Source organism: Passer domesticus, chromosome 2 (genome assembly GCF_036417665.1).
Source record: "Passer domesticus isolate bPasDom1 chromosome 2, bPasDom1.hap1, whole genome shotgun sequence".
NCBI classification, from domain to species: domain Eukaryota; kingdom Metazoa; phylum Chordata; class Aves; order Passeriformes; family Passeridae; genus Passer; species Passer domesticus.
In genome coordinates, this window is record NC_087475.1 from 106,856,773 (window position 1) to 106,875,198 (window position 18,426).

The 18,426-nt window shown below is 38.3% G+C and overlaps 1 protein-coding gene across 1 annotated transcript in view; it reads right to left on the reverse strand.

Moving 5' to 3' along the window:
* The window catches only part of MAN1A2 (mannosidase alpha class 1A member 2), a 128,935-nt gene that overhangs the window by 24,137 nt on the left and 86,372 nt on the right, over positions 1-18,426 (reverse strand). The window contains exons 6-8 of the mRNA XM_064410360.1: positions 18,041-18,135; positions 16,500-16,623; positions 15,993-16,086 (exon numbers count right to left, since the gene is read on the reverse strand). Of these exons, the coding sequence (XP_064266430.1) occupies positions 15,993-16,086; positions 16,500-16,623; positions 18,041-18,135 (313 nt within the window). The remainder of the gene's footprint in view (positions 1-15,992; positions 16,087-16,499; positions 16,624-18,040; positions 18,136-18,426) is intronic.

Sequence of the window (18,426 nt, forward strand, 5' to 3'; positions counted from 1 at the left end):
TGAGGGATGATCCTCAGCCAGATTTCCTTGATAGATGCACTCAGGTTGTTGAACCGTCAGCAGCATTCTTGTAGTAGTCCAGCTAGGATTGGGACAGGAAAGAGCAGGAAGATGAGCGAAAAAGGTTCATTTCCTAAACAGAGAAATCCACATTCCAGGTGTCTTTCAAAAGTCAATTATCAGCAACATGTCCCATTTCATGACTACTTCTCCAGGCAGTCATTTGAGAACTGTCCTTCTCTTCTGTCAGCAGCTCTTCTCCTTCACTTTGCTTGTCATCTTAGCCAAGAGTATAGGGAACACAGGCACCAGAAGCACTGAGGGACACAGAACTCAAAGCCATCCCCTCGACAGCCTTTTTTGCACCTTCTTCATGCAGAGAACAGGGCTGCTGAAGCCTCTCGGATTCAGATCCTCCTCCCTTTCAGAAGTAGACAAGCACATGGTAAGAAACTAAAGCCTTTCAAGGGCCTTCTAATTCCCAGCAGCAGCAATTTTCTTGCTCCTTTTATGCATACCTCACTCCAGCTCTGACCAGCCCAGAGTTTTCAAGGCTCCTCTCTCATTCAGCAGTGGGCTACTCCACTCCCCAGCTGATGCCTTTCACAGCTGGACCAGAGGGAAGACCTGTCAAAAAAGGCAAACGGATCCTGTTCCTTCTCTTCAGCAGCAGGAGAAGGACAAATGAAATATTTCTGGTGGGAACACATTATGGTAGTTCAGGGGAGCTGGCCACAACAAGATGCAGCTGCCTTTATGTCCTGTCCCCTCCCCATCCACAAAAATAGCCAAAAGGGGATGGAAGTGAAAAGGAGGCCAATGCAGTAGCTGAACTGAGGTTTAAACACAGTGAATTTTCCAGCTTCTGCAGCTGCATTAACTGCACCCTGGTAAGGTCTTCTTCAGCTTTTCTGCCAGTGTCTGCTAAAGCAGACTTTGCTGCATTTTATAAGAACTATGAGTAGAAAATACTTAAAACACAGTTTGTGACAGATTGTGGGTCTTTGACAATTTGCTCTCACCTAGAGCAGAAATGCTAAAGAAATAATTTCCAAGATTCCTTAGCAAATATATAACTGTGAAGACTGTAGAATTGGGTCATCACCTATCATTCTCTCCTAAAAGCAAATGTCCCTATCCAAACTTATCAGAAGGTCCATGGCAGTTATCACTTTTTCCTGCTCTTTGAGCTATAGCTCAGACGGATTCAAAGATTTAAGTCAACTCAACTCAGAAAAATGTTTTCCACATAAAATTTACTGACGTTTTCACACTGGCCCTAACCTTCCATGTCAATCCAGAGTACTAAAAAGGAATAACTTGTGATTTGAATAACTGAGCTTACAGTAGCATCTTGACACTGGGTACTCCTCAGTAAACAACTGAGAAGATAAGCATTAAGTACAAGCATTTTGAACATTTTAAAATGGATTCATTCTTTCACATATTTGATCTACAAGAATCATTTAATTAGCTCTTTGTCATGTAAAGGTTTTTATTTTGAAGAGCTGTTTTACAGTGAAATCCAGAGTAGAATTCATTCCAGATTAAGACAAATATAGCAAAAAGAACAGAAGTATGACAGCACAACAAATGTGGCTGAAGCCACATGTTCTGTTCAATGTATATATTTTTAAAACATTCATTCCTTCAAATCAAGAAAAATTTGGGTAATTTCTTCATTCTGCATTTTTTCAAATGTAGGCCCAGATGACTGGGCAAACATAAAAGGATTCCAGTCAAGAATTGCTTTGGAATTCTTTTCAAAGTGAAAGACACAGTAACTGCAGTTGAAAAGAATACCTTCAACTTTTGCAGTTACAAGAACCCCTGTATTTTTTCTGGTTTGTCACACTTGAAAGCATATTGTGTGCAAACCTGTGCAGTCAGTCTGTTTGTAAGGATTCTTCTTCCCAAAAAGAGACAAATAAAACCTTAATAGAAAGACAATGCTATTTCAAGTTCATAGCAACATTTTTGCTCAGCTACTACAAAGGATATTCATCCTTTTTTCTTCTTAATAAACAACACTCAACTGTAAACAAAACCCCCTCAATGAACAACATACCAATCAATCTCAGAGCAATACTTTAATGAGTTTTTAATGTACTGATAAAATATCTGTACTTAGTAACATATTGTGTCTCAGCTAATACACTGAAAACGAGATCTGCCTCTTTCCCTCACACTGTGAGTGGGCCCTTTTAAAACCTCACACCATCATTATCTAATATTCCAAAGATAGTTTCATTCCAAATGATCTTATTGGTATCAGCGACCCATGAGCTCACTGCTGACACAGTCTCCCAGACAAGAAGCAGGACATCACTAAACCACAGCACAGGCAGGAGGTCAGACAGGGCACACACAGCCTCGCTGAAATGCCACTGGATCTCAGCCCCAGAGAGGAGGGAGGTCTGCAGAGCTCTGGTGATTTGTTCTCTCTAAGTGAAACTGTTTCTTTACAAAGCTGGAAAGACAAATAAACAGTTTTTTACTGCAAACAGCTCCTCAAGGCATAGGCCACAAGATTCCCCCTCCTCAGTGACAGGTGAGGTGCTGAGATGGATCTGGCTGTTCTTTCTCTTCAGGACTAATTTTTGAGGATGGTTGTAGGTACCAGGAATATTATGCATTCCCACAGCTCATCCTCATTTGTCATCCCCAGACCTACCTAATATTTGTAAATAACTTCCTCCACAGCAAGCCAATTTCCACATGAACAGCAGTGGTTCCCAAGAATACGGTTATGGCCACAGACTGCAAGTTACCAACACATGCCACTTCCTTTTGTTTACAGGGAAAGTTTGGTTCAGTGAGCAATAGCATGTTTCCCACAACAACTGACAGCCCCCTAAAGATAACATTAATAATGAAGCCTGTTCTAATGAAAGTCTACCTGCTCTCTAGAGCAAACTTAAGATGTGCAAATTATTTTTAAGCAGATGGCTTTAAGTAGTTAACAGCAGCTTAATTAGGCAAATTAAAAACAGTTCATGATTTGCTAAAGCCTCTCTGCTTTGTGCCTTAATTGTTCAATTGTCATTTCTTGGCAAGGAGCAAGAATAAATAAAGAAGCCAGGCATTGTATTAAAGGCATCACCTCATGCCAGAACTGATGCTGCAGTCCCAGCACCTGAGGGTGAGGCTTCCTGCTAGCCAGGAGCAGAGAGGGGAGCGAGCCACTGGCCCTCCCTGACCCCAGGGCACATCCACCCTCAGCAGAAAGCTTCTGCACGGCTTCCTGCACACAGAATAAAAAAGATGAAATACAATACTGAGCAGAGGTATGTTTAGCATGCACAGGCTGCCCTGCTGGAAAGCAAGACAGTGAGATAACATTGGAGCAGTGCAGAAGCACAAACAGGTGGAGATGAGGATCAAGTATGCCCACAGTATTTTTAATTCACAAATTGTAACTACAACACTGATTCAATATTTTAAACTAGAGACACAGAGAGAAAAACCAAGCAAAAAAATACTAATTTGGCTATTTATAAACTGAAATCTCAGAACTGTAATAGTCACTTTTGACTTTAAAATAAAGCAAAACTCACTAAAACCTGAGCTATACTCAGTAGACTGGAAATGCCAAGATAAACAAACCACTGCTTCATTTCAACCAAGAGCAGTAGCATAGAATTACTTTGCAACAAAAGAAGGAAGCAATAAAAAGGGAGGCTGATCTTCCTCAAGGATCACAAACTGGCAAAGTGCTATTGTAATATGTCAGAGAAGGAGTTCAAGAGTGGAAAAGTTAAGTGACCAGGAGGGGGTAGCAAAGTGATTAATAAGCTAATACTGACTTTCATTAAGAAACCCACATACCCCATCACCATTAGTTGTTCTGGTCTGTACCAACTGGCCTTACACTGCAGGAGCCCTCTTTCTCTGTGCAGGAAACTTGCAAAGCATTGTTTTTCTGCTTGTCTTCAGGCTGGCTCTGATTAAATTTCAGTTCAATCTTTACTTCATGTAGTTGGACTTACTGCTCCTCAGCTGCTCTAAATAGGTGCAAGCTCCCCTTTTAATCCTTTAATCCAGAAAGCTGAGGCCCTGGAAATTGAAGCTGCTGCAATTCACAGCAGAAATTCAACCTAAGGATGTCATAAGCCATAGTGGTTGGCTTAAAAGTGCAAACACTTGTAAATTAACTGCAGCAAAGGCAACCTTGGTAAAAGGAGGTGGAGGTGCAACTTTTAGTCAAATATAAACTATGTACCACTAAGGAACACATTACCAGCATGAGAATTTTTCTGAAAACATGCAGGATCTCATATAACAGAACCACATTTGAAGAATGTAAGTTAATAATTTATCAGCGGGGAGGTAGCTGAACAGACACTGCTTCCCATTCTGCTGTCTGGTGCCACAACAGAATCCAGCAACATGAAAGACCTGGCTCAGCTCCTCCCAACCTGCTCTGGAGCAGCACACACAGCTCTGGAGAATGGAGCAGCTGAACTCTAAATTCTCCAGCTGGAGAAAGTAGATGTGAATATTATAACAAGGCTTGGAAAAATATGGATAGTTCTTGAGTTCCTTAACTGTACTCTTTGAAAAAAACAAACTTTAATCTGAGTAGAATCACATTCCATTTCTAGTTTCATTTAGAGATGACTAAAGCATTTTTGTCAAAGTTGTTTAAAGAAACCCCAAGAGAACAGCTTGAGGCAGACAGAATATTCCAGTTGGAAGAACTAAAGACTGGCAGCTACAAGAAACTGAAACCACAATCACTTAATGGAAAGTATTAAGCAACCTAAGTACTACCAGTTTCTTATATAATAAAATTAAGCAAAATTACTTCCTAGATCTGTAGGGACTATCAAACTAAAGATTAAAAACAGTTAAACTTGCACAATTCAAGTGTGTCCAAAGACAATAGAAATACTTTGAAACAGACCAGCAAGTATAACAAGCCAGCTAATACACATATTTAGGTAACGAATGTTCTTAGAATCAAAACATTTCTTCAGACTGAAAGTAATTTATGATTTTGTAATGTCAAAGGAGTATCCTAATTTGGTATCTTACAATAGACTGCTGACTTTCACTCTCAGGAATTCGCAGCTGGAACAAATGCTTTCTTTTTTTTTTTTTTTTTAAATTCAAACTTTCCTGAAACATCAAAACATTCCAGCTATTATTTATAATTCTGGAAAGATTTAGGTCATCTCTCAGAAGACATGTTCAAGAATTAAACACCAATCAACTAAATACATCAAGTCCACATGCTAAAATTAGAAACACATTAAATCCTTGTGTCGGTGTGTTTACTGAGACGCCTTTTATCACCTGAAGTTGTCTTTTCAAGGTTATTACACTCACCCTCAGAGCCACCCAAATGAAACAGGCCTGCCTCTCAGCCAAGTTTGGAGTCACTGTACATCCCAACTGTGTGGGCAGCTTTAATGAAGCCCCTGGGATTTGCAGGTATGCACCCAAAACCCAAAGAGTCCCTTTTGAATAAGATTTCATATATAGGGGGATTGACAAGTTCTTAAGGTCCTTACACCCTTTAGTTTATTCACCTCAATCTTCCTTGAAGATCTCAATTCTCCTCTTGAAGATTATAAACAAGAACATGGGAGAGGGTAACCTTTATTAGATTAAATCTAGTCCAACACTCATCTGCACCAAATCAGCTAGCAAAACCACTGTCAAAAACTTCACCCTTCAAGTTGCAGCAAGACATGACAGTTTATATATATACATATCTATCTATCTATCTATCTATCTATCTATCTATCTATCTATCTATCTATCTATCTACCTCCCAGCTCCCAATATGGAAGCTGACAGTCAAAAGTGATTTCCCTGTTTTTGATGTACTTTTGGATAATACCACATGCAATATAAATCCAGGCTACTCTGACTGTTTCTTTCTCCTAAACTTCAGTCCATGTAGCTCTTATTTTTCTTCTCATGACAGATCTTGAAATGGCACACGCAGCCTCCCGATGTTTTGATCACTCTGTAAGTGCTGGGAAATTGTGTTGATTTCAAGACTTTTTCAGACCATGCTCTGTGACAGAGACTGAGCTACCACACCATATGTGGACTGCATTCATCACCACGCCTCTCTTATTTGACTATATATGTCATATGGGATCATTTCTGCAAGATCACACAGATCTTCAAGTCGAGATGGTATTTTAGCTTGCTGCTACAAGGACAGTCCGACTCCCAGTGGAACTTCAGGATTAAAAGAAGCCATTAGTAAGATACATTCTATATTCACTGAACAGAATTATAGATCCTCTCTTCTTGATGTCACCACGCTGGAAATGTTTTTCATGTGACCATCAGCAGGTACATCTCCACATAAAACTCAGAATATGAAGTCTCACATACTGAAGACAAAATAAAAAGGAACAGATGTCAGATGTGACAACAGATGTCATCTGAATTTACCAATCATCTAGAGAGCATCGATAGAAACACTTAAGTGCACAGCCTTCAACACATTACAGAGAAGGAATAAAATAAAATCAAGAAAGTTTAATAAGGCTGTAACAAGTTTGTAAGTGGATTTTGATAGGCTTCCCTTTCATAACAAACTACTAAGTCAAGAATGATTCAAAAATGCAGCTTTAAGCATAAAATTATCAAAGAAATAATGAGATTCCACAGGAAATCAAACTCTAAAAACTCACAGTGGTGTCAAAGCATAACTTTCTACTCCCCAATGATTTCAAGTTAATGTCTTCAAAGCCATCAGTGTGAGCTCTCAAAAATATCAGGAGGTACCCTAAACATGCCAGACTTCATTAATATAGAAGAATTTACTGAATTCACAGTAAATGACAAAGATGAGGAAAACAAATGGAGAAGCAGCTGTGGGACAAATCATAAATTCTAGATATTGACGCGCTCCCCACTGAGATCATGCTCTAGGAGTAGAGTTTGGTGGTACAACAAAATGAAATATTCATCTCTTTGCCTAGCAATGTATGCAAGCATTCTCATAAACCAAAGTTATACCATATCCAAACCCTCTCTTTAGAAATTATTTATAGACACTCCTTTTCAAATGCATAATTCATATACATGTTTAACCTTCCAATAACACTAGAATCTTTAACACACTAAACAAAGGTTTTATTTGTTCACCTTTTTCAGCATCTTGCTCAGCAGACCAGCAAAGCGTCTTAACCTTGTAGTCTTAGAAAAGCATATTTCCTGTAATGCACAGTTCTGTTGTATTTCATGAAAATAAAATTTTAACAGATTATCTTGCTCTTGGCTTCTAATGAATAAACCAATTTGAATGCAGCTTTTTCTTGGAACACAGCTAATTACATTTGTACAAGGTTGTAAAGCAAAAGTGCAAGGGGAATTCCCCAGCAGAGATTACACAGATTATCTTCTATTCAAAACACATGCATGTTCCTAAGGACAGAACAACACAAAATAAATTGGAGAGTAAAATTAAGGACACCTGCCAAGATAGCAAAAGAAATTAAACTGCAAAAAACCACCCCCACCTCCTCATATGCAACAGCATGCCTGCTACTGGAAGTCTAGAAATAATGCAGTAATTTTATTTGCTCATAATGTAATAAACTGAAAGCAGATTTCAAATAGAAAAACCTCTGTACATAAATACTTACCCCAATGTTCAAACTAACTATCACATAAATCACATATCTCCAGTTCTATAAATGATGTTCCAAACACGAATTTAAGAAGAAATTTACTTGCTAAATCAAATAAATGTGCAAAAATGCAGGCAGGTTGGGAACTACTCTACAGGTACTTTTACCGTATGTGATTATTTTACTTCTGTACCATTTCTACTTAAGAGACAGAAAATCTGTTCCTTATGCTGAAGGGGAAAAATAATCATCTGCAAGTTAAAGTATTAGAAATTATTATTCACAAGTCCAAATAGAAAGCAGTTATCTGATGAGTTTCAGAAAATACTTTGAAATATACAAGGCTGACTTGACCCAATTTGTTTTGCTTCCTTTTAGGTTATGGATGTTTTGCCAGAACATGACATTACGTTTCTCAGTTTTATTTTTCCTTTTCCATGGTATTGCTAGTTTCTTTAAAGAAGGTACAGGTATTAATAAACATAATTTAAAATACTTCTTGTGCTAAGCCAGGCAGGTAGTAAATAGGTAAGGTTATGAGAGAGAATGTTTAATATCTTCACAGTTAAAGAAGATTATGAACAGGTTAAGCTGGCAAAGACAGATTTTCCATAACTAGCATCTTTGCACTATCTCTAACCACACTATCAGCCTGTTAATTTATGCTACAATTATATTTTTATCTGAAATATTTATCTGCAGTATTTCTTTAATCTTTTCAAGGACTATTTCATTCTTCAATATTATTCACTTCACCTTCCCATCTGTGAGGGTTTTCATCTCCCAGAGGCAGGTGTAAAGACTGAAAGGGTTTCTTGCTTAATTTTAAAAATGAAAGGCCCAATAACTGATAAATAAATCAGGATCTGGATTTCTATCTCTGCAGCACCCTTGAAAGTTTGCATTTTAGAGAGCCACTCTCCCTATAGATCAGATAGAGCTCACACTGTCAGGGCAATACCCTTCAGCTGACATGCTGATTTTTCTCAGTATTCGCATTCTCACAAGGGAACAGGCAGGGTGTGACAGCACCTTCTTCATCAAAAAGGGTCTGCAGATCACAGGGGCTGGGAGAGCTGGGTGGCAGAGCTCAAGAGGGTGATACTGGGTCCCAGCACCCTAGGTTTATGTGCCAGCAACTGCAAACACCTGTATTTGTTTGGTTTTCCTAGTGAATTTAATCCTGAGTGTATGTGCAGTTCATTAGCAAACTCCCAGCTGGACAGCAGGAGAGCCACATCTGAAAAGACCCCAGCTCTGCGCTGATGGCTGCACAGCTCCAAGGTGCAAGCACAGGTATTGGACTGAGAGCCTCTGATACCTGAAGGGTCCATGAGCAGGAGGATCCTTGGGAAGAGTGCAAGCCCATGCATCTATCTGACAGTGAACATGAGGAGGAGGAGGATCAAAAGCAGGTGAGTTCTGGCAGGACTACACGGGGATGCTGCAAAGGCAGGGCTGTTGGTGGCTCTCTGTGTGAGCAGCTGCCTCAGTATCCTCTTAATGCACCTCTGGAATATGTCCTGACTGCAAACGGGAACTTCAGCAGTCACATCCATCAGACAGGGATGGAGACACTTGGACCTGGCTGGCCTTCAAGAGCTGGGATGGAGGAATCCCCAGGTCTTGGAGTCTACTAAATACAGTAGTTTTCTAACCATCTTTAACCATGTTATATACATTAATATCAAATTTATTTTCACTGTTCCTTTAAATTCTGAAAAACAAATATAGACAGATGGTGGTGTGTATTTGATACCATATCATATCACAAATGAAAATAGATAGAATGCATTGCTCATGGTTTGTCTATTACCTGCAAGAGTTTAAATGAAGCCTTTTGCTTAATTACTTTGCTCAGCCCAAGGGCATTAGCCTCAAACCAGCTGTACAGACAGGCATAAAAAACCTGGAATATTCACACAGTATTTCTACTGTACTTAATGACAGTAATTTAATGGTTTGTTTCCAATGTTTGAAAATTGCACCATTTTAAAAGAAAGGTAAATCTAACACAAATAAATTAAATCTACATATGCCTCCTCCAAGTAGCATTTTAAAATTAAAAGTGCTCGGTTTAATTTAAGCAGTTATTGTTGAAAATTAAAGGCCACCTGAAGAAAATGCAATATGCACATCCATAAAGATATTTGCTTAAGTTTATTTCAAGGCCAGTCTACAGCACAACCAGCTGGGAGACAGAGGATGTAAACTTCTCCCATTCAGCCACCCAGGTTGTGCCTCTACCTTCTCTGTAGTAACAGATGCAGGAAGCTGCAAGAAAGTGAGAACATCACCAGAGGGGGCTAAGGTAGTGTAACAGGCTAAATACCTGTGTGAATCTTCTTATTGTGTTTAAAGGATAGCTATCACTTTGACATGGAAGACGCCATTTAAATTTAGTGCATTTAATACTCTTATCACTTGTGATCAATATCACACTGTCAATAAGTCCTTATAAAGAGGATGACAGAGTCCCACACTGGGCTTTTAAGCTGGACTACTTGCAAGTCTGAGTAAGGGGCTTGTTTTCAGGAAGGAGACGTGAATAAAGCAGCAGAGAATAGACTGCAGCCTGAGTGTTCATCACATCAGCATTTGCTGGTGACAAATTCCATGTATGCTGCTACATTCCTAATAGCAATGCTCAGCTCATGCACTGTAAATTCACATGCTAGCTTACTTCACAGCAACTTGTTAATGTGCCTACATATCACTAAGGTGAAATAAATATATAAGATTAACACAGCATGACATTTCTGCTTATTTTCTTGCATATGGAAGCCATATTTGGCCTAAACCCCAACTTTAGTTTAACTGCCAACTCTCTTAGTAACCAATCCAGGTAACTCCATAGGTAGAGCAGATGCAGAAAGAAGTTAAGAGTAATTAGAGTTCCCCTTCAATAACATTCTTACTTGCAAGAGATACTGGAACCAGAAGAAATTAAGTAGTTTGTTTTCAGTGTTGGAAAGCAAAAAAGGAAGAATGACCAATTTACAGGAATGTGCAAACGTGACGTGCCTGCCCTGACTTTGCAATAATAATGTAGATTTGGCATTTCTTTTGTTATTGCCCTTCTAGCTGGTATTCTCATCTAACATGTTTACAAATGCAAACTAAATTTTTTTTACATATTTTAATTTTTTCAGAAATCACTTTCCTTCAGTACCAATCAATTTCCATAATTTTGAAATCCCAGCTTTTTAATCAACTTTCTGTTACATCTGCTTAGGAGGCTTCTCTAGAAAGTGTTGTTACTGCTTTTGAAAATAATCTAAATTCAAAGTTCTGACGCTCACATCAATCCAACTGCTCAGCACATGTAAATGAAAAAGCTAACAAAGTCAACTGAAGGTTAATGTGAGAGTCTAGAAAATCCTTCCTGACAGCTATTTTCCTTTCAGTCTTGCAGAAACTGAAACCCCAAAGCAGAAGTATTGTAAATAACTCGTTCCTACTGGACCATCACCTTAACCCATAAGTAAAAATGGAATCTGTCAACATTTCTGTAGGCGTTATAGCTCTACCTTCTAGCAAATGGCCCAGTGAGCTGACAAATACTGAACTGAACCCATTCAAAAGATGTCAACCCCCATGCTGCAATAATTCCTGCACATTATAAGCTTAACCCCAAATATTTAGCTATCATTTTCCTCCTCCTGGGTAAAATGAACCCCCTTGCTGCTATACAGCATTAAGTGGCCAGTTGTATTACAGAGCATTTGCATTGGAAAGGATGGGGATTTAGCAATGACCAGCAAGCCATTCACCCAGCAGTTTTTAGGATTGGGGTTTACAGCATTCAAGTGGAAAGAAATTGCGGGATGAAGCAATAGTCCCTGCTTAGTCCTGCCTGCTGTGGCTTCAGACCCTGGCTGCTGCTTCATTGAGGCAGGCAGTAAAAGAAAGAAGTAATCTGTCACCCTTCTTCAAGGGCTACATCAAGTGCATTAAATGCAAATGAAAATTTATATTAAGTAAGTTGTAATCACTTCAAAGACATGCCTATAGATTAATGCCACACTGACATAATGATTTGACTCATCTCTATAACTTGTTAAGAACCTGGAAGCAATGGTCACATCCCTCTTAATGAAATGATTATTACTAATTGAATGGTAAGTTACTTCACTAGTTATAACTGATCAGGCATTTTTAAGAGAAACATTGACTGGTTTGAATGAAAGCACACGTCTCTGTAAGCTCCAGCAGACAGACAAGTGGAAAAGATGGTCTGCACATCTCAGGGCAGTGTCCCCAGCACATCATTCCCAGCAGTGAAACTGCAGAACATGCTATTTATACTGAGATCAAAAGGCCTGCACTCAGATAAATCAAACCCCAGCAGAAATTACTCACTGGATCCTGCACCCTCATATCAGAAGGATGTCAACAAGGTTACAGCATATCACATACACCACTCCCCTTCTCCTAACCCAAGAAGAGCACAGACCACCTTTTGAGCATACATTTAAACAAGACAAACCAGACAAGACACAGCAACATGGCCTAAGATCTATGGAGGCTAAAACAAATGTTCTGAGGCACAGAAAAACCCCGTAACAACTGCTGATCCCACAAAGGCCTGAAAAACCTTTACAAAAGCCAGCTCATCACCATTCATGAACCCTGGATATGCATAGAGGACTGGGGGACCAATGTACCTTTGGTTCAAAACCACACAATTAGGGTGTGCCTAGGCTCCCAGTGTAAACAGCTCTGAGAAGGTATCCAAATACTCTAACAAGCATTAAGGTAGAATCTACAAAGAACTTTCCTCAAGGTTTTATTTGCAAGTAGAGATGGATCCAGTTTACAGCCCTATAGGGCCACACCAAAGCCACAGAAAATGATGCTTCCCTTTTCTCCCACCATCTTGCAAGAGGAATTTCCTTTAAATATTCAAGTTTACCTATCAGCTTGTTGGAACAAAATTAAACAAAACAGCAATACTTCTAGAAGGATACAATTTTTCTTCTATTCAAATAGTGTAATTTTTTTCTTTACAAAATAAATTAAAAGGCAAAGAAAAATATAACTGTTGAGAAAACTTGACCTAAATTAATTATTCCACTATATATTTTGTCTAATACTAAGAATCAACTGGTAGTAATAGCATTAATTGGTCTGACTGCTAAGTTCCCATCACCACTGATGTTATTACTACTTTGAATAAAGGTACTCCACACTAGAATGAAGGGTACAGAAATAGAAAATAAACCCATCACTAGAAAGATGCTATATTGCAGTTGTATCCCATAGTTCTTCAGCAGTGTATTTAGGTATGTATTTATGCTGATTTATTTTATCTATTTCACACTCCTCGTGACTTAGTTGGAATATTGCACAGATTAACAAAAAAAACTAACTAGAACTGAACCAGAAAAGTCTGAGCAGAGAAGCAGAGAAAAAATGGTTGGAATGAAGAAAGAAAAAAAAAAAAGGAAAGCAACACTAGAAAGGTCAGAGTGAAGTTACTTGTATCTAGGCAAATAAAGTCTTCTGAAATAATTCTCAGAAACTATCTGCAGAAAGTACTTTGTAGAAGATAAGATGCATCAAACTAAAGGTCACAGCAAAGATGAAAAGGGCAGCTTTCCTAGAAGCTGGAAAAAAAAAGTTACGCTTTGATACTCTTTCCATTGTCTCAGTCTTTCCAGTACAAAGGTATATAACAAGCCAAATACAATGCCCTTTGAAATTACCTCTGAGGGGAACATAAAAGCTTTGCCTGCCTGTAATACCAACCATGGGACTCTGTAACACTGTAGGGGGCTTAGACATGAGTCCTCTAGTGAATTGGGCTGTTGTGTGTGAAGGCATCATCCTTACTCAACTCCCTCATGCACAGCACAACACAACCTCTGCAAGGGAGAAAGAAATTCCTGCCTAAGCCCCAGCTACTCCATCTCATCTGTCCAGTGTTTCAGACCACGTGCTCCTTTACTGTAACTTCTTAAATTTTTGCAAGTAGATGCACCAAAGAGTGATCTAGCAGGGATACAGCCGAGACATTTTCTCTTCACTCCATCCAGCTTTGTGAAAGGAAATGCAGAATTATGGATTCTTGCTATCTAGTTCCCACAGTATCAGTATTAGGTTTACAAACGCTGTTTGTCCTAGTTTCAACTGGGACAGCGTTAATTTTTCAAAGTACCTGGGAGGGGGTAACCCTAATGTTGTTCAGTACCATGTCAGGTCATTGCCAGAGGCAGGGAAAACAACTCCTCTCAGGAAAAGGGCATCCTTTCTGGTCAGGGAGAAGAAATTGGCTGGAAAGAACAGGTCTTCTATGTAAACTGTTGCTTTGCCTTATAGCTTTTGTTATTGATATTGTCACAGTTACTGTTCATTTTCTTATCTCACTGTTGTTTCTGGTAAATTGTTCTTATCTCAACCAGTGATCTTCCAACAGGAGGCAGGCAGAGGGCGAGTGAGCAGTGGGTGTGGTTTTAGCAGAACTACTAAATTGGAGACTACCACCCCAAGCCATGACACTGTTGCACTGGGAAAATCCTAGAAATATTACCAGGACATCTGAACATGCATTTGGAACCTTATGTGCTCAAAAAAAACCCCAAAACCAAAAACCAAAAAACCCAAACCCCAACCACCAAATTGCAGAAAATAAATTTATGACTCATGACCAGCATAGAAAACTTAAAGGCTCTAAGAATTTATATTTATTTTTATCCTCAGAATATAAGTCTGTTTGTAATACTAAACTTGAGTCCCAAATGTATTATCTTGCAAAATCCATTTAACAGTAGGCTCCACCAAACTTCTGCAAAGTTAAACTTTTCATTGTATGTTTATTTTTAGTGATGAGGAGTACTTTCTTTATTCCCAAGAGATACTAATTCTGTGCATTGTTATTACAAGAAAGATGAAGAGGGACTTTTTACAAGGGCATGTAGTGACAGGACAAGGCGAGATGGATTCAAAGTGAAAGAGAGTAGGTTTAAATTAGATATTAGAAAGAAATTCTTTACTGTGGAGGTGAATTGCCCAGAGAAGCTGAGTATGCCCAAACCCTGGAAGTGTTCAAGGGCCACGTTAGAGGCTTTGAGCAAGCTGATCCAGTGGAAGGTGTCCCTGCCCACAGCAGGAGGATTGGAACTCGATGATCTTTACTGCACTTTCCAACCCAAGCCATTCCATGATTCTATGAAACAGCCTCCAAAGAATCCTGGTGATACGTCACATTAGACTACTTTTGATAAAACCAGCACAAGCAGATGGATAGGAATAATAAAAAAAAAATCAATACAAAAAATTGTTTCAAAGCAAAAATACAAAATTGTCTTTTGAATAAATAATGCCTGAGTATTTGTATTTGCATATTTTCCTATTTCTGAATATGCTGTCAAACTTAAATTTATCAGAAGAATTTGTCCCATCAATCCATTTGCCCATCTCAGATGGTGTCATGATTCACTCAAAGATATAAGATGCTTTGGAGAGAATTTTGGCTTTAAAGATGGGATTAGATAAGTATTTCACAATGACTGCAATGACAGCTGTATTCATCTCCCTCACATACCAGATTCAAAGTCAGAAGCAGATACTCAGTTTGCAAGCCAGAACATGTTCTGCTGGATATTTACAGCCAATCACTGAAATCCCCAAAACCTATCAATGATGTCAAACAGGACATAAATAGATCATCTTGTGTGGTTTTCCTAAATAGACCTGCATTTATAAAGGAAAAAGAAAAAAAACCTTGAAGAAAAAAAAAATTTCTTTTATCATGGCCACTACCAAAGCACAAAACCACTCAACTTTTTTTGAAAGAACCACTTCAAGTAAGGAATCATGTTTGTGTCTCTCTCTTGATGTTTTATCTTTCAACTTGTCAGCAACAATGCCTGCTTTTTCTTTTCATTCCAAAGCTTTTTTTTAACATCTATAAAGAGGTTCATCATGCCATTTCACATGCCACTAAGGAGATGAATTATATTTGTAGATGTCAGTGCCTAACACAATTTAACCACCACAAACATGCATTAATGCACGTCACCTTACAATAATCCACTTACCAGATGGTTTGCAGAACAAAACCAGGAACAGAATCAAAATGAGGAAATACTTTCAGCCTTATTCTTTATTACTGAAGATTTTATTGACTGATAAACACAAGGATAGGCATCAGATTAAATAGGAAGCTGTTTTCAGAAAGTACCCTAAAAAGTGAGCTCTGTGACTTCAGACAGAGACAGGCAAGGATTCATTTCACGAGATCTCAAGTTCAAGCAATACTTCTGTGTTTTATGTTCTCAATCAATGCTGTTTGTGCCCTACAAGAATAAACTTTCTGATCTCCAACTCAACAACAAAGTAAGAAGTAGACTTCTAATTAGGAATTTATAATAAAATAAGAATACTTACGCTGACCCCACCGGCCTGTTCTTGGATTCAAATAATTTGGATAAAGTCCATTAGGACGATCCATTTTTTGAAGTAACTTCCGAATGTGCATGACCTAAATTAAATCAAGAATCAGGTTCACCGCTAACAACGTTCGTCTGCCCTCTGCACAAAGTTAAATTTAATCTTTTTTATTTTCTTTCATTTTTAGCAGCAAATTTTATTAATCTGAACCACAAGCTTTCCCGAGGGCTTTCTTCAGATTTGTAAGTTTTTGGTTTTAAAGGACTGCTCACATAAACATGCTTAAAAAATCATAATTTTTTAATGTATTCTGAAACAAATAAGAAAACCTGTTTTATCATATATTTCTACTTGAAAAATACATCTATTTGGTAACAGAAATACAAGCATGAAAATATTTACCTGCTACCAGGAATGGAAGTAGAATTCAATATAGAAAGTACTTCCTCTTCCATGGAATTTATGATAAGATGTGTGATAAAAATATTGATTTTTGAGACTCACCTTGTTGTAATATACAGGATCCCCTGTCAAATAGCTGAGGTGGACAAATTCCATGTGCAGAGTACCAAACTCAGCAAGGATGCTGCTGCCAGCAGAAGCCCAGCCCCAGTTTCGACCAACACCACTGAATTCCAACAAATATGCACAAAGAAGGGAAGAAAACAACAGAAAATTCAGAATTACTGTGCACAGCACAACTACCACAGCCAATTAATCAAACAACAATATTTTAACCCACACTTAAGATTAAAAGAGTTGTGATTTGCTTGATCAGTTGGTTCACTGGTTGGGTCTTTTTGGAATAAAGATACCATAACATTATCAACAAAAAGTCCTATGCTTAAATAATATAATACCATGAAGTCACATAGATATAATGACTTAATAACTGTGGCTCAATCACAGTTGTTCTTTATTCACTGCATGTTCTTAAGAACAAGAATCAAGGTAAGACAAGTTTTGAAGGTGGCAGCTTTTGCTGCCTTGTCCTGCTGATCTGCTGTGTTCCCTTCACTTGTGTGGGATGTGCTTCCCTATCTTGTGTCTACACAGGAATACAGGATGTTTACTGTTGGCACAATTTATGTGTTCTTCAGGCTCACCTAAACAGTCAGCAGAAAGCGTCACATATCTCCTACCTTTTGCACTGGAAGTGATACCATTTGGCTAATCCTAACTCCTAAATTACCTCTGGTTTAATCTAATCTGGAAGTTTTTTTAGCACCTTTCAGGACTGGATTTTCTAATTTACGTAGTTAACTACATATTTATGAAGACTACTTCTACCTCCTCTCATAAAAGATTTCACTTATGAGTAAGTGTACACACAATCTAGATATACATCCCAATTCAGTTACTGTTTAAGGACATAGTGAAAATGTAAAGAATGCTTTGCATCAAAAATGCTCTCTCATAATCTGAGGGAAATCCTAGCACTGAGCAAGCAATACAACTTAAATTAGGCAAGGCAGCTGTCTTCCATGAGACAATGCAGACTAAGTTCAGTTTGATCTGAACAGTCATCTAAAGGACCCTCTCCATCTGCACAGACCACAGCTGACTTCAGCATGTCAGACTTTATACCCAAGCTAAAATGTAAAATGAAATAGTAACTTCACAGAGTCCCATCATCTTTTCAAATGCTGGGAATCTTCTGAAGGTAACATATAGCTCTCACAGTACAGAAAACCCAGTAAGTTCAACCATGTCCTGCAAACAACTTTGATTTTTAACAGATTTTGTAATGACTAAAGAAAAAATTATTAAGCTCTAGAACAACACACAGAATAATACACTCAGTGTGGTTCTATGGCAAATTGAATACTTATTACAGAATCATAAAAAAAAAAAAGGATCAAAATTTATTGCAGTTAATGAGTCAGAATGTGCTGAACTGTACCAAAATTATTCTAAGATGCCAGGAATGACAATTTGTCTGCATTTTCTACAGTTCCACTACTAAGAAAAACTGATGTATGCCATTATTCATTTTAAGTTGGAGGAAGGGGGAGGAAGACATTTCACAAAAGAAAACTCATTACCTTTTCAGATTCACCATTGCCCATGGTATACCCGTAGGTGTGTTGAAGGCTGGAAGAAGTTTTCCTGCCAGTTGCACTGCTTTGATCTTGAAAACCTAAGATAGTAGGATCAATTGCAAGTAGTTACAAAGTCTGATTTATCTCCAAGAACTGTAAAGACTGACATTTCCGTGCCCCACCTACCTCTTTGTATTAAAAAAGCTTTACATTGTAAAAAACATATTAACTTATAATTTTTTGCCACTTGTTCACTTTTTAACTTTCAGTTAGATTTGAACATGAAAAGCAAACTTGTCATTTTGATTTCTTTCCTTCCAAGCTCTCCAGCAACAGTTCTTAGATTCCTATTACAGAAGAATATCAGGTCTCCTCCCACCTCCCTCCAC